This window comes from Macroventuria anomochaeta, assembly GCF_010093625.1.
Source record: "Macroventuria anomochaeta strain CBS 525.71 unplaced genomic scaffold BU25scaffold_14, whole genome shotgun sequence".
In the NCBI taxonomy this organism is placed as follows: Eukaryota; Fungi; Ascomycota; class Dothideomycetes; order Pleosporales; family Didymellaceae; genus Macroventuria; species Macroventuria anomochaeta.
In genome coordinates this window covers 211,685-226,636 of record NW_022985375.1, presented here as the reverse complement: position 1 = coordinate 226,636, position 14,952 = coordinate 211,685, and the positions used below count along the sequence as shown (strand labels likewise).

Here is a 14,952-nt window from a genome sequence, read left to right as displayed (position 1 = left end):
AACCAATATGCCTGGCTGCGGAACTGCTGGTTGCACTTGCGCCGATTGCGGCTGCGCTCAGGGTGCCTGCAACTGCGGCAAATGTGAGTTTCACCACGCTTTATAAAGGAAACCTCAAAGGCCAGCGTATTGACATGTCCCAGAAACTCTCGAACTCACATGCCAACACCAAAACGCCTTCAGGCCAACCCACCAAGCCGACCTGACGGCGCAGGGCCTCAGACAGCCATGATTCGAATGAGCTCCTAAGCACGGATACCATACACCAATCAATCATTACACACACATTACTGCCTGCTCCTCTCACTTCGCACGTGCACATGAACGTGAACTGTGTACATAGTGTTCATAACGATGCATTACTACCCAAGCCTCCCCTTCATCTCTCTACCGTCTCCCGCTCATCAACTCCAACAACCCCTTCGCCGCATTCCCCGCATTCCCCTGCACACTACCGCTCTCCCTCCATTGTTGCTCCTTCAGCTGTTGCAGTCTCTCGTGTTTGCTTTCCTCGCCACGTATCGGACTCATCAACGCAGCGGGACTCACGCTTTGCACCGGCGGCGAGCTCCCGACTTCATACCCTTCTACCACTCTAGACTCCACTCCACTGCCTTGTTGCGGCGGCACGAAGCTCACGGGTGGTTGTCCTAAGGCGCCGATCGGGCGGAACGGATCGAGGTTCGCTTTCACGAAGACGGGGTTGCGCGAGGGCGAGGATATCGTGATGTTAGGCACGCGCTGCGCTGGTGCCGCAGGAGCAAGGATCTCTGCTGAAGTCGTGTAGACGTTGGTGGTGTTGGACGATCTGGATGTGCGCAGCGCGTCGGGCGACGAGGATAGTTCGTAGTCGGACAGCACTTCGCGTGACGGCTTGGAGACTTGGTTCGTGCGGACTTTGTATTTCGCGAATGTCAGACGCGTGCGCAAGAGTTGCGCGCGCGATTTGGGTGCTGGTGCGCTTGTGGATGTTTGGGGCGCGGGTTTGGGTGCGGACTTGGGCGCGGGGACTGCGATGCCGTGCTCGCTCTGCTGGGACGCGCAGAGTCCGTAGTCGAGAAACTCTGAAAAGGACTTTTGCGAGTCGGGGAAGGGTTGCGATTGCGGTTCGGGGGAAGGTGGGGAGGGCGTGGGTGTTGCGCGTTCGGTGGGGGATCCGGGGTCGGCGAGGCCTACGGGGTTGTTGGACTGGCATGTTAGTGCTGTGTAGATGTGTTTGTGTGGGGAAATGTACTGTGTGGCGCTGCACGGCGGCGGTAGTGAGCTGGGCTTTCGAGTCTTGTTGGGGTGTATCGCGTTCGAATGCGACCATTTTCGCGGTCGGGACTTTCTCCGCGTCGTCTACTTCGGCGATGCTCCTCTTTCTTCCGTGAGGGAACGCGTCGATACCTGTGACGTTCTCCTTGTCTGTGAAGACTCGTGGAGTGTGAGCGACGGCTTGGAGTTGCTTCAGTATGCTTTGCGCTCGAGTGAGTTCAGACGACTCGAGACTCTTAGTTTTCGAGGACGTGTTCATAGCTCTGGGCGTCAAGTTGCCTAGAACGCGACGTGAGGGAGTTCCGGGTAGACTATGCTGAGTAGCCATAGTTAAAAATATCTTGTTGTTGTTTTTGTTGTGGTCCTCTGAGTACTGTCTCAGGACGCGCGGGGAGCGGGATGACGCGCGCCGAGGATGTGGTTTCGATCAACAACCGAGAATGATTTTGAGCTAGATGTTCTGTCTACGACTTCGAGACGTGTGATGACAGAGACAAGCTCAGAGAAGAATGGGAATCCAATGTTGTGGTGGAAGGATAGTCGCGTCTGAGGCTGGTAGAGTATGGATGCTAGACCACTGACGCGATTGGGTGCCTGTCGCGTTCAGGGTTCCTTGGCTTCCAAGCCCCACCTCTCTCCTCATTCATCTCCAGCCCTTTCTCGCTCGCGCTCCTTATCGATACAGCATTGTTGTTATCTTTTGAACATTATCGAGAATCAATCAGACACGTCTTGCTCACATTCGGTATATGTTGGAACAGTCACGTTAGAAGGCACTGCTCTACCACACGTGTGAGCATCCGCGATACTCGGTCACTTCTCGCGTAGAACACGCCTTACTCGGCTGCAAGGTCGCACCGTGGACGCAGAACGGCTGCGAATTCGCAATGCCAATGCTTGCTTCTCGCTCCCTGCTTCGGCCCCATTGACCGTACCCTCAACAACTGCAGAGCCGCATAAGCGTGTAGATAGTGATGCTCCTTCGCTGGGACGCACTTGCCGACTTCCAGGGGCCTTGTTTGTTTACGTCACCTGCGAAACCTCGACTTCAACATTCCTAACACTCCCACGTTGTCTACTCGTTACACCTTCATCATCGATTGACGCAGTCAGAACGTCTTCTTCCTAGCACCTATCTGCATGTGAGAGACACGGTTGCACGAACTGCATTCCTCGCGTGTCCTGCTGACTTGGTCCTTCAAGATCCTACGCACAACACCTCAGGGATTATGAAAGGCTTCTTACAAAAAGCCAAGGCTGAGTGGAAGGACCGCTCTCAGCGGGAAGAGCCAGGCCAGCACCAGCAACATCAAGAACATCACCAGCCACACGGCCCACCAAGTCACTGTCCGCCCGCAGGGCATCAAAATCATGGCGGCATCAATGAGCCCACAGCTCTCGACATATTGCGATACCGTTACCACTACGGTACCAACCTGGGTTCTGTATATGTGATCGAGAGGTGGCTACAGCCATCTCGGTTCCCTGATGGCGCTGAAGGGTCGAGTGAGCTTGCAGCGGTCGTAGCATGGGTCGATAGAGAAGGCATAGATTGCGCTAGACGGAAGTTCGAACAACACTGGTCCAGCATCGTGACGGATGCAGCAATCGGGTGGTTGGTCAATGAGGCGAAGTGCACAACCATTCGTCTGCCCATCGGCTACTACGACTTGCCCGGTCCTGAGTTCACTCGGGGAACACCGTTTGAACCCTACGCTCAAGTGTATTGTGGAGCATGGAACAGTATCCGCAGTCTCATTTACCGCCTACGCGAGCGCTCGATCGGTGTTATGCTCGATCTTCATGCACTTCCTGGTGGTGCAAATGCACAAGAACACTCTGGTACAAACAGTGGCCGCGCAGAGTTCTGGCATTCAGACTTCAACCGTGCTTTGGGCATACGTTGCGCTCAATTTATCGCCCACGAAGCTAGATCTGGACTCGGTATAGCTGGCATCCAGCTCGTCAACGAAGCCGAATGGGAGTCTCATCGAATGTATGAATGGTATGACGAGGCCGTCGCCGCTGTATCCGCCATTGATCCGAGTATTCCTGTTGTTATCTCCGACGGATGGAATCTCGACAAAGCGGTTGAGTATTCGCTTCGGACGAATTCAGTCTACGCTGAACATCCAAAGACTCCGGTCGTTGTCGACACGCACTTCTACTGGGCATTCACGGACGCCGATAAACAGAAGTCGCCTCAACAGATCATCCAAGAGGTTGGCACCAAGTTGGGTCAGCTTGATGGCAAGGAGGGCTCAGTCATCGATCGTGGCGCTATCCAGACCATTGTCGGAGAGTACTCCTGCGTTTTGACCGAGGATTCTTGGGCAAAAGGTGGTGGAGTGCCAAAAGAAGAGCTTGTGAAAAAATTTGGTGAAGCGCAGAGCAGGCGATACCAGCAGCGTGCCGGTGGAAGTTACTTCTGGACTTGGAAGATGGACTGGATGCCTGGCGGAGAATGGGGTTTCAAAGCTCAGACTGATGCGAAAAACATTGTGCCTCCTCAACATGCTATCTTGGGATCAGGTGAGAAAGCGAGACGCCTAGACAGGGCGAAGTCAGAACAGGACGGACGCAAGCAACAGGCGTTCCAACAACACGTAAACTACTGGAACCAAGTTGACCCGAACGGCACGTATGAGCACGAAAAGTATGAGTACGGCTGGCATGTAGGCTACTCGGACGCAATGGCTTTCTTCGAGGGTCGCGATACGCAAGGCGACAGGATTGGTATGTTGGAGTTGTGGGTGCTCAAAAGGATTAGAGAGAGTGGGTACAGAGGCGGCTTCACGTGGTTGTTTGAACAAGGACTTCGGAAAGGTGTCAGCGACTTTTACAGCGCGATTGGCATCTGATTCTCGGCCCATTGATAAGTCATCTATGTTGCTGCTCGGGTCCATGTCCAAGACGATCAGATCAAATTCCTTGGCTGGAATGCGCCTAAAACGACCTCACCTCATACATCGCCAGTCACGAGTAAACCCTCAAAATCAACAGTCAACGTCGCCATGGCTAGACATAGGATTGCAGTGACAGATATTCGTGGATGGAATCTGCACGCCAGATGGCTGCCTCCAGCTACGCATTCGGTCTGAGTACCAGCGCGACGTGCCGCAGCACTACCTTCAAACCTGCGACCTTGTTGCAGATCGCGTGCAGTCTGCCTGGTAGTTGATGGATCGCTCACAACGTAGATATTGTCGATGCAGTCTTCGCTGCTAGAGTGGCTACAGCGATGACGTTTGGCGTGACAGACAACGGATCCGCCATCGCACATCGTGATTGTTTTTGCGCGGACAAGGCTGTGGTTCGAGTGGGAGGAGGGATCAGGCTGATATTAGATATTCTACGTCGACACGGCTCGTCATCGCATAAGCCGTGTAGGAATATGCTCCGAAACCCTATAGAGCACCGCCACGGCGGGGTATTCATACACTTCAGCCTTTCTGGTCAAGCCACATGGACGATCAGCTTGAGTGTCCTATCACATTCCTGTCTGACCATAGGCGCATCTGTGACACCTTCACAGATATTCTTCGTTCACTTAAGGAGTTCCCCAGAATCTCGCCCAGCGATGAGGCTCTCAATTGGTGAATACCACACTGCACTTCGTGCCACAACCCCTGCTCACTGCCCCATTGTATGACAGAAAGACCATTGGCAACTTGGGCCTCTTGCAGAACCCAGAGCCGCTCGAACCATGGGCGAAGTAACAGTACGCGAACCGCTCCTCGTGTCTTGACATCATGTTTGGCTTCGAACTTTGTCAAAGGTACGCGCGCTCTCTTCTCCACTGCGTCTGGTGCGGGTAGCAGAAGTCCTGTCTTGGTAGCCTCGACTGCATTTCCTAGACAGAAGCGTACGCAGAGCTCGATCTGAACCAGCAGAATTCGGTCCAAGCCAAATAACGACGCGCGGAGCTTGATTGATTGATTTAACATCCTATCTGAGTCTAAGACTATAAAAGACGAGGGGAGCAATAGCAGAGCTTGAATGTAGATAGTATCCATATGACTGACCCAGTGGCTTCTTTCAGTGATGTCCTCTTGGTTGATACAAATGGCGTCTATCCAAAGGATGCGTGGTCGTTTCCTGAGCCGGAGATATCGAAGAGCCTCGTACAGATTCCGCTGAACAGGAAGCAGTATGTAGTTGGTAAGGCTGCAACTGCGTGTTCATGTTAGTCATCCATGAGCGATCTCACCATCCATAGCCTAAGGATACTCAGAACCCCGTGTAACGGCATCAAGTCCCTGTCGCACCGTGGCAACTCGACGTCTGGTTGACAGCGCTGCGGACCGCGCAGCGTGAAGATCAAAACAATGCTGTGGTGGGGCGACTTCGCGTCTCCATCCCCACAATTTACCACACCTGGACGAATAAAGAATTGCCGCGTGCTCATGCAGCGTGCTGACTCGAATCACCGTCGTGAAGAGCTTCTGAATTCAATCAAGTTGCGAGGCATTGCTGCCGGACGCTGCGGCTATAAGCTCGTGAAGGGGGTTGCCTGACGCGTGACGTGTTGTTTTGGCGTCTCGAGTGGACGAACACGACCCCGCTGCTGTGCGAGTCTCCACGAATGTTGTGCGAGTCTCCATCAGTTCGAATGAAAAGGGAGGGAAATGCAGCGAATGAGGTGCGCTGTTTGATCAAAGTCAGGGTGCTACGAGATGACTGGCCCTGGTGCATGGGGGATGACGCTGGATGCATGGCGGCCCGCACTTGCGCTAAGAGAGGGCACGGACAAAAGTAAACAACGTGACGCCGAGGAAAGAGCAACTCGCACCACAAAATCTGTATCCATGCCTGACCCTGTTCTAAACACAGTGCAACGTCTGATCACACTGCAATTGCTTTTTATTGGGTTCTGACAGTCGTTGCTTGTACGGTTGCACCCACATATCCGGACTCAGCCCCACCGCTCCCTCTCACCGCAAGGCACGTCCGCTGATGCTCTGCTGCCAACGCACCTCCACACTCTCACACACCGCCGAGCGCTCTGAGTGACATCAGATCTGCCCACCTCGATCGACCTCCCCGCAGAACGCCTGTCGTAACCCTCGTCTTCGCCCTCACGGGCACACACCGTCATGGACGGCCCTCCTCCACCGCCGCCGAAACATGGCGAGAACCCCAAGACGACAGGAGGTAGCCATGCTCCCCCCGGCAGTGGAAGTGGCCTACCTCCAGGAAACTACGACATCTTCATCATACCACCTCACTCCTCAGGAGGCGGGTTTGTGTACCTTCCCAGCCTGCAGGTGCAGCGGAACAGTTTCATAGCGGGCATAGCCAGCACGCTTGCCAGCATTGCCGTATGGAAGATCATCGAGCCTCAAGTCAAGCAGTACTGCCAGATGGTTACCCAGGGTGTGTCATCAGGCGGAAACGGCGTTATCCTGCTGGTGGTGCTTGTTGGTATCGCTGGTTGGGTCTTCGGTCAGACACAAGGCGGAGGCAAGTTCGGTGCTTTTGGATCAGGCAGTGGACCTCAGAATGGGACAGGTGCTGGGACAGGTGCTGGAGCAGGAAGCGGTACATCGGGTGCAGGTGCTGGCTACCAGCGGGCTCCACCACCGCCGAACGGAGGTTTCTCTGGTGCTGGCGGTCCTCCACCGCAGGGTGCCCAGGGGGGGTGGGGAGGATATCAACAATATGGTGCGTCATCGCCACCTCCAGACGACGCCGAGTCAACGTTTAAAAAAGAACAGGCCAAAGCTGAGGAGGAGCGCAAGCGCGCTGAGGAGGAGCAGAGGAAGAAGGCTGAGGCGAAACGGAAAGAAGACGAAGCGAAGCGCGCGAAGGAAGAGGCAGAACGCAAGCGAGCAGAAGAGGAGAAGCGGAAGCGAGACGAAGAGGAGAAACGGAAGCGGGACGAAGAGGAGAAACGGAAACGGGACGAAGAGGAGCGCAGGCAAGCAGAGGCGCATCGTAAACAGGCCGAGGAGGCAAAGCGAAAGCGTGAAGAAGAGGCACGGAGACTTGCTGAGGAGGCAAAGAAGATAGCAGACGAAGTGGCCCGGAAGGCAGCTTGGGAGGAGCTCAAGAAAGCTGAGGAAGCAAGAAAGAAGCGTGAAGAAGATGAGAAAGCTAAAGAGGAAGCAGCGAAGCAAGCCCGCGCTAAGGCAGAGAAAGAGAAGTGGGAAAAGATGAGGCAGCGCGAACGAGAACAGCGCGAGCGTGAAGCACGCGAAAGGCTTGCAAAGGAGAAAGCGAAAAAGCTGCAGGAGCAACGAGAGAAAGAAGACGCCGAACGTGAGGCTCGTGAAGCTGCAGCGAGAGCAGCCATCGAGAAGGAGATTAGAGAGAAGCTCGAGGCTGAACAGAAAGCCAAGGCAGCCGAGGAAGCAGCGAAGAAGGCTGAAGACGAGAAGGCCGCCGCAGAGGCTGCTGCAGCAAAGGAGAAAGCTGCTGCTGAAGCTGCTGCCCTCAAGGCGAAGGCCGACGCCGAACGAGCCGAGCGGCTCAAGGCCGCACGAGAGCGAGCCCAGCGCGACCGAGAAGCCCGACTCAAAGCAGAGGCCGAGAAGATCAAAGCAGAAGCTGCTGCTGCGACACCAGATCTCAGCGCAGGTCGGAGGTCCACAACATACGGTGGTATTGGTGGCGGCGAGCGACTCGACCCATATGCAGGTGCTCGGAGCCCGCCCATTCCGTCACCCTCTGTCACTTCCACACATTCTTCGCCCATCAAGGCTACTGTATCGCCCAAGAAGAACTATGAGAAGGCCACCGCCAAGTCGTACTTCGGCACTGAGGCACGATCAAGCGCATCACGCTCACATGTGTCATCTGCATACTCAGAGTCCTCCTACGCTGAATCGATTTCGACTTCGCGAACGACGCCTCCGCCATCTCAACGAGGACCGTACTCCACAGCTGACCCGAACAAGATTGTCATCAAAGCTGTATATCTGTTCAATGATCTCTTCCCAAAGCCAGTGGCGCAGCTGGTTGCCAGTGTTGGCAAGGTGACCGATGGGTTGATACTGAAGATCCAGTCCGAGGGTCTCTTCATTGATGATGACGTACGCAACATACCGCAGCGCGAATGGGATGTAAAGGCTTGGACGCTGAAGTTGGTTGAGGTAAGTGTCCTTCTTCCTCTCGGGTTCTGTTTTCCGTGCGTATCACTTACTGACCATTCCGCAGACCGGCACTCAACCTTCGAAAGGTCTACATATCCTCCGCGCATCGGTCCGCGACGCCGATGGCAAGAAGTATGTATTCCTCATCGATGACTCCGAGAGCTGGAAGCTTGCGCTCGGCCTGCAACGATTGCGCAAAGGCAGCCAGGTTCGCAGCTTGCAAAACAGCCAGATGGCACCGAATGATGTGGCAAGGGTATTGAACGCTGTTCCTCCCCTTACATGAGCGAGTGGTATAGTTGGCAGGTGATGAACAAGAAACAAAAAAAACACAAAGAAGAGTCACAGTCCGCAATGTTGTCGTGGATGCGGAATGTACATGACCCTCGGTAGTGGGTGCATTCCTAATGTGCATCAGTGCGATGTTCTTTCTACGAAGCGAGCGAGCAAGCGATTTGATGAGATATACCCTCTTTTCTCAAAAGCCTTATCTGCATCAGCATAAGCGGCGGAGTTTTGCATAGTACTTTCGTTTTGAGTAGACGATGGCTTTGGGATTTGGCGTTGCTCGTGCGCTGTTTCAGTGGAGTTACATATTTGTAGATATTGAGCGCAAAGCATTCTTCATATCCACAGCCTATATTTGACATATTCCCTCCAACGTCCGGTTCTGAACTATGTGTCTTGCGAGCATCGTCGCCACGGCGAAATATACCATCAAACTGAATGCCATCTCGCAGACATCAGGGCCGGCATCTTCTTCCGTAGCATCGGCATCGCCTTCTCCCTTCGCGACAGTGACCGTGATACGGGCTTGAGCAATCTGGGTGTTGAAGCGGACCAGATCGAACTCCACTCCGATGGAACCATGAACTTACGCTGCGACTGCTTGGTGAGGCACCTTGACAGTCTTGGTGAACTGAGGAAGGTCGTCGTCAAGAACTTGTTGCTCCACGTAAGTGCGGTACGCCTTTGCAACATCTGAATTCGATTTACTCTGGATCTTCCGGAGTATATGAGCGGCTATGCCAGCGAACTGCTCGTTCCCAGAGTTTGCATATCCTCCCTGACCGGCCAGGCATTGTTAGGGTCATCGTCTGATATCCAAGTCTCTGGCTTCCCGTCCTTCAGGAGCTCGAGTGAGATTGGACGCTTCACGCTCACGCCTGTTGTCTTTTGAAGTCGACAGTATTTGACATAGGGCACAATGACAAAGGTGCTAAGAAGGAAGTCCCGAAAGACGCCGGTGTCCTTGAAGCCGCAGTATCCAGCTACTCGAGCCTTATTGTCGGTGTCTGAAAAGAAGGTCTTAAGTTTGTCCAGGTTGCAGGTAGTAGAGGATAGGAATAATGGAGGCCAACACCGAAGGGTTGTTCATATTGTGCCGAGGCGCTAACAAGTCTCGCTGAGATGGGAAGAATCACACCTGGCTGAGTTTCGCTCATATTAGCTACTAATATGTAAAATTTGCTCAGCATCATCGACCGCCCTAACTAGCTAACTCGCCACGAGCGTGCTGCAAATGAGAATCAGCTTGAAGTCTTTAGGCTAACCGTTGTTCAGCAAGAAAGCGGCAAATATGCTTCGAATGCCCCCCGTCTTTGGGACGTCGTGTTATTGCGACCAGCTTTTCCGGCAGTGCGAGTTCAGATCTAGGTACCGCCTTGAATCTTGTTTCTGTTTGACGACGAGCTGGGTTTCTGCATGCTTTAGGGAAGGCGCGGTGACGATAGGGCTGTGGCCCTGAGGGCTCACCATGTCACTGAATCGCGTGGCCAGACTGGCCATGATTACGGCGATGGCAATCTCTTGCATCGCGAAAGACCAACTATTCCCGTTCCAGATGGCATCGCGGATTGTCGGTAGCCCAAGTCATCGAATTGGCAGTGCGCCCATCGGGCTCCGGGGTACCAGAGGCTCTCAGCTGATGAACCCGTTTTGTTCGAGCTTTTCGATAAAACCACGACTGCGTGACGACCGTACTGCACTGAAGACATAAGCTCCGAAACATAGAACAAGAAATTTACGCAGAAGGCGTACGCCATAGCAGACTGTCTTAAAGCGCAAGACGTCCTTCTCGTCTGCCTCACGTCTCACTATATATGACATCACGATGCAGGTCCGGACGTCTTGTGCTGTAGGTCGGGTAGTGATGCTAGATTGGCTCTCAGACGTACATACCGATCGACAAGCCCTTCCTGCCCTCACTCCTGATGTAGCATCTCAGTACGAAAATTGTATAATTGCTGACCTCAGTTCTTCGAACGCCGCTTGACAGCCCCGCTATCGTAAAAGGCACGGTCTCCGACCATATCGTGAAACAAAACATCTTCGTCGCCAAATGCGCGCATGCTGTCGGGGGATCCACGCTCATGGCGTGTTTGGTAGCTAATTCCGTTCATGGTGGTATATCGATGTAACAGAGACCTACAGGCAAGTTCGCGTACTGCATCGTGTTGTGCTGAGGAGGATGATAGCTAGCTAGCTTGTGACTGAAGTGTCGGCGTGACTGCCTCTTATGTTCTCATGATGTAGGAAAAGCGAAATGTAAGTACACCCATCTCCCCGAGATTTTGGGAGGCACTCAGAGTAGTCTTGTAGAGCGATCGTCATCTGAACGGTGTTCAAAAGCATACAAGTCGTCGGATGTGAATCAAACTGTCGTCTGAGTACAACTCAAGACCTCTACGTACCGTTAACATGTGGCTACGCTGGAACTCGCACTGCGATCCAGTGTATGAGTTGGCAGAAGATCTCCAGATTGTGCTGGCTTGAATGTGCTCCCCAGTGGTCGGAACGAAGCTTGGTAGGTAGAGACTACAAGCTTTCGGCACAGCTTCCACCGAATGTGGAGGCCTAGCAACAGGACTCGGTTTTGCTTATCGGATAATGCCAGACAATTAAGAGAAGCCGGGTGAGGGGGCGTGAACGGGTATTCTGAGGGGCAGTGGGCCAGGAACGAATTCGTGGTGAGTGCATGCACGTAGTCACACATGCATGAGTGTGTTCCGCTATCGCTCTGTGGCACAACCCGTGGGATGTGATAAAGACCTCCAGGCTGTACCATGAGCCTCGAGAATTCATCGTTCTCACCTATGTCCTTGTATCAAGCGCAAAGGGTAGGCTCACTCAAGCCATGTCTTGCCACTGTGCCGCATTATAGGTATGTCCACGACACAATCTTCGCCTCTCTACAGGTATGTGTATGTCGGGTTTCGGTGGGCAATTTGCTGGTTGGGTGACGACCAAGAGCATGAAGGGCGACTGCGAGGACGAAGTGCGGTGATCAGTATAGTTAGGTAGACAGGTGACGACTCGGTCCCCATTGTTCTGACTGCACGTTGAAGACAGTCTTCAACCGGACGAGTTCGGCTATCTGAAGACTTCCACGCTTTGCAGATGTCAGCATTGGCAGTGCTGTTCGTCGAGATTCTTAGACGGTTCGCAGTTCTGACGGGTCTGGTTATACAACACACAAGGTGTGCGAGCGTCGCAACGACTGGCAAAGCTCCAACGGTGCGTCGGAAACAGTACGCAATGGACTCGTATCTTACGGTGGTCAAAGGCATCGTGGCAAGTGGCGTGTGTGGTATACGATGGCAACACGTAGTGGTCGGTTCGTCGAGGTGGGAGCATAGTGAAGCTCGCAACACACGCTTCTTCGATAGCAAAGGCGGTGACTCTTGAGTCCGGACACTTGAGACTAGTCGTTGTAGTAGTCATTCATTCAAGCCTAGCCCGAGGGACAGTTTCGAGAATAGCATTTGGTATCGTGTGACTTGAGGGGCAGCGGTACATGAAACCAGGCTTGCGTCGAACAAAAGGGCGGTGCTTACCTCTCCTCCCAGAGCGCGGCCGCAATCAGCGCTTGGTGAGTCAAAGACCTGCCTTCACCAAGACAGCGCATGGCAACAATGGGGCGAGAAGCATTAGTGGAGGAGGAATTGTACACGGTGTACAAGTTCTGGGTGGTGAATTGCGATGGCAACAAAGCGGAGCACATGCAGAGGTGGAGCTATGATGTTAGTTACTTTGGGTACCCCGCCATCTGCCAAAAAGTTTTGTGCTTTCAAGATCAGGATACTGAGCTCTCAGAGGCTTGAATTGTGATGTTGTGATCAAACAAATTGCTTCACGGATGACTGTGAGAGTCGCAGCCCCTGCAGGCTGCGACTCATAGTCACGGTGAAGTTGTCAGAGGCTTTGTTGCTGCATTTGATCGTGCGCTGTCCCACAATCGCGTGAGGAAGCTGCGGCTGTGGCGAGTCTAAGTGCAGGCGGCAACGCAAGGCAGATCGGCAGCGACCAATCACCGCATGAGATTTTGCCTTTGCGCGTGTTCCAGGTGAGAGAGGGGCCCTGCAAGGCTTTGGGCGTTGTTGTGGAAAATTTGCGTCGCCCGACGTAGCGACGTAGTTTTCTTGGCAGCACTGCCCCTCATAAATACCCGTTCACACCCTCACCCGGCTTCTCTCAACTGTCTGACATTACCGACAAGCAAGCCTCGTCAACTGTACGCCCGTCTCCCATCGACCCTTTACTTCTTCTCGCTAACACCTTCCAAGGTCAAATTAAACTTTCCCCTCAACTTTTAACTTACAACACACAACCGCCACTATGGGGTAAGCACCAGCCTCTACCTACGATCCACTCAACACAGCATGCTAACAACTCCCACAGTAAGGAGAAGACTCACATCAACGTCGTCGTTATCGGCCACGTCGACTCCGGCAAGTCGACTACCACCGGTCGTAAGCATCTCCCTCCGAACGAACGCGGTGTACAACAGCTCACAATGGGACAGACTTGATCTACAAGTGCGGTGGTATTGACAAGCGTACCATCGAGAAGTTCGAGAAGGTACGGCACACTTTCCTTTCAGTGGTAACACCGCATGCATCTGCTGTCTTTGTGCGAGCCAGCTCTTTTGGGGCTTATCTCTCATAGAGGGGCATTTTTGGTGGGGTTGTGCGAGCTTTTCGCCCACTTGCGCTAGCCCGTTTCGGGTGCTCGCCAACCTCAACACCATGCCCCACACTGCATTTTGCATCGCGAGTTCTTTAACTTTGGTTAAAGGCCGCAACACCCTTCGCCATCCATTAGTCTTCACGATGCTAACAATCCTAATAGGAAGCCGCCGAACTCGGCAAGGGTTCCTTCAAGTACGCATGGGTCCTTGACAAGCTCAAGGCCGAGCGTGAGCGTGGTATCACCATCGATATCGCTCTCTGGAAGTTCGAGACCCCCAAGTACTACGTCACTGTTATTGATGCTCCCGGTCACCGTGATTTCATCAAGAACATGATCACTGGTACTTCCCAGGCCGATTGCGCTATTCTCATCATTGCCGCTGGTACTGGTGAGTTCGAGGCTGGTATCTCCAAGGATGGCCAGACTCGTGAGCACGCTCTCCTCGCCTACACCCTCGGTGTCAAGCAGCTCATCGTTGCCATCAACAAGATGGACACCACCAAGTGGTCCGAGGCCCGTTTCTCCGAGATCATCAAGGAGACTTCCAACTTCATCAAGAAGGTCGGCTACAACCCCAAGCACGTCCCCTTCGTGCCCATCTCCGGTTTCAACGGTGACAACATGATTGAGGCCTCCAGCAACTGCCCCTGGTACAAGGGTTGGGAGAAGGAGACCAAGGCCAAGGCCACCGGTAAGACCCTCCTCGAGGCCATCGACGCCATCGACGCTCCTACACGTCCCACCGACAAGCCCCTCCGCCTTCCTCTCCAGGATGTCTACAAGATTGGCGGTATTGGCACGGTCCCTGTCGGTCGTGTTGAGACCGGTATCATCAAGGCCGGTATGGTCGTCACCTTCGCCCCCGCTGGTGTCACCACTGAGGTCAAGTCCGTCGAGATGCACCACGAGCAGCTTACTGAGGGTGTTCCCGGTGACAACGTCGGCTTCAACGTCAAGAACGTCTCCGTCAAGGAGATCCGTCGTGGCAACGTTGCCGGTGACTCCAAGCAGGACCCCCCCAAGGGTGCTGAGTCCTTCAACGCCCAGGTCATCGTCCTGAACCACCCTGGTCAGGTTGGTGCTGGTTACGCCCCAGTTCTCGATTGCCACACTGCCCACATTGCTTGCAAGTTCTCCGAGCTCCTCGAGAAGATTGACCGCCGTACCGGAAAGTCTGTTGAGAACAGCCCCAAGTTCATCAAGTCTGGTGACGCTGCCATCGTCAAGATGGTTCCCTCCAAGCCCATGTGCGTTGAGGCTTTCACTGACTACCCCCCTCTCGGTCGTTTCGCCGTCCGTGATATGCGTCAGACCGTCGCCGTTGGTGTCATCAAGTCCGTTGTCAAGGCCGACAAGGCCGGCAAGGTCACCAAGGCTGCCCAGAAGGCCTCCAAGAAATAAGCGATCACTTCTTCGGTCGTTTGTTTCTTTCTCATATTCTCTAGATACCTGGTTCTGGGGATGCGGGGTGGCTTCGGAAAAGCTATGATGACTTTCATGCATTACGGTTTAGTGGAATGAAGGCGAGTCCTACCGTAGATCTCATAATGATTGAATGAAATATGGATGGACAAATAACAACCTTGTGCCCTTTGTGATGCTGTGATGTGCGTTCTTGCTTGGTTCCGTG

At 53.7% G+C, this 14,952-nt stretch overlaps 5 protein-coding genes across 5 annotated transcripts; 3 read left to right on the top strand and 2 right to left on the bottom strand.

Moving 5' to 3' along the window:
* Positions 1-346: 346 nt before the first annotated feature.
* BU25DRAFT_410228 (uncharacterized protein) lies at positions 347-1,797 on the bottom strand. The gene is made up of 2 exons (XM_033706232.1): positions 1,235-1,797; positions 347-1,188 (listed from the first exon to the last, which is right to left on the bottom strand). Exons 1-2 carry the CDS (start codon positions 1,583-1,585, stop codon positions 388-390), a joined length of 1,152 nt encoding a protein of 383 aa, XP_033562301.1. The 5' UTR covers positions 1,586-1,797; the 3' UTR covers positions 347-387.
* Positions 1,798-2,286: 489 nt separating this feature from the next.
* On the top strand, positions 2,287-4,308 carry BU25DRAFT_40182 (glycoside hydrolase family 5 protein). Its single transcript, XM_033705024.1, has one exon. The coding sequence runs from the start codon at positions 2,487-2,489 to the stop codon at positions 4,116-4,118; it is 1,632 nt and encodes a 543-aa protein (XP_033562300.1). The 5' UTR covers positions 2,287-2,486; the 3' UTR covers positions 4,119-4,308.
* A 1,755-nt stretch (positions 4,309-6,063) lies between these two features.
* Positions 6,064-8,962, top strand: BU25DRAFT_490749 (uncharacterized protein). The gene is made up of 2 exons (XM_033711510.1): positions 6,064-8,351; positions 8,416-8,962. The coding sequence occupies exons 1-2, from the start codon at positions 6,354-6,356 to the stop codon at positions 8,635-8,637; spliced, it is 2,220 nt and encodes a 739-aa protein (XP_033562299.1). The 5' UTR covers positions 6,064-6,353; the 3' UTR covers positions 8,638-8,962.
* A 2,171-nt stretch (positions 8,963-11,133) lies between these two features.
* On the bottom strand, positions 11,134-12,313 carry BU25DRAFT_40168 (uncharacterized protein). Its single transcript, XM_033705019.1, has 2 exons — positions 12,188-12,313; positions 11,134-12,047 (listed from the first exon to the last, which is right to left on the bottom strand). Exons 1-2 carry the CDS (start codon positions 12,256-12,258, stop codon positions 11,543-11,545), a joined length of 576 nt encoding a protein of 191 aa, XP_033562298.1. The 5' UTR covers positions 12,259-12,313; the 3' UTR covers positions 11,134-11,542.
* A 655-nt stretch (positions 12,314-12,968) lies between these two features.
* Positions 12,969-14,723, top strand: BU25DRAFT_421116 (elongation factor-1a; the record flags this gene model as incomplete). The annotated part of the gene is made up of 4 exons (XM_033708065.1): positions 12,969-12,973; positions 13,032-13,102; positions 13,156-13,211; positions 13,482-14,723. The coding sequence occupies 4 exons, from the start codon at positions 12,969-12,971 to the stop codon at positions 14,721-14,723; spliced, it is 1,374 nt and encodes a 457-aa protein (XP_033562297.1).
* Between the last annotated feature and the right edge of the window lie 229 nt (positions 14,724-14,952).

Bases quoted from the DNA above. Each gene is read 5' to 3' on its own strand.
- BU25DRAFT_410228 (XM_033706232.1), bottom strand. From the start codon at position 1,585: ATGGCTACTCAGCATAGTCTACCCGGAACTCCCTCACGTCGCGTTCTA. The intron at 1,189-1,234 runs GTACATTTCCCC...CTAACATGCCAG, and splicing joins CCGCCGTGCAGCGCCACACA to TCCAACAACCCCGTAGGCCT.
- BU25DRAFT_40182 (XM_033705024.1), top strand. From the start codon at position 2,487: ATGAAAGGCTTCTTACAAAAAGCCAAGGCTGAGTGGAAGGACCGCTCT.
- BU25DRAFT_490749 (XM_033711510.1), top strand. From the start codon at position 6,354: ATGGACGGCCCTCCTCCACCGCCGCCGAAACATGGCGAGAACCCCAAG. The intron at 8,352-8,415 runs GTAAGTGTCCTT...ACCATTCCGCAG, and splicing joins GGACGCTGAAGTTGGTTGAG to ACCGGCACTCAACCTTCGAA.
- BU25DRAFT_40168 (XM_033705019.1), bottom strand. From the start codon at position 12,258: ATGCGCTGTCTTGGTGAAGGCAGGTCTTTGACTCACCAAGCGCTGATT. The intron at 12,048-12,187 runs GTAAGCACCGCC...ACTAGTCTCAAG, and splicing joins GCCGCGCTCTGGGAGGAGAG to TGTCCGGACTCAAGAGTCAC.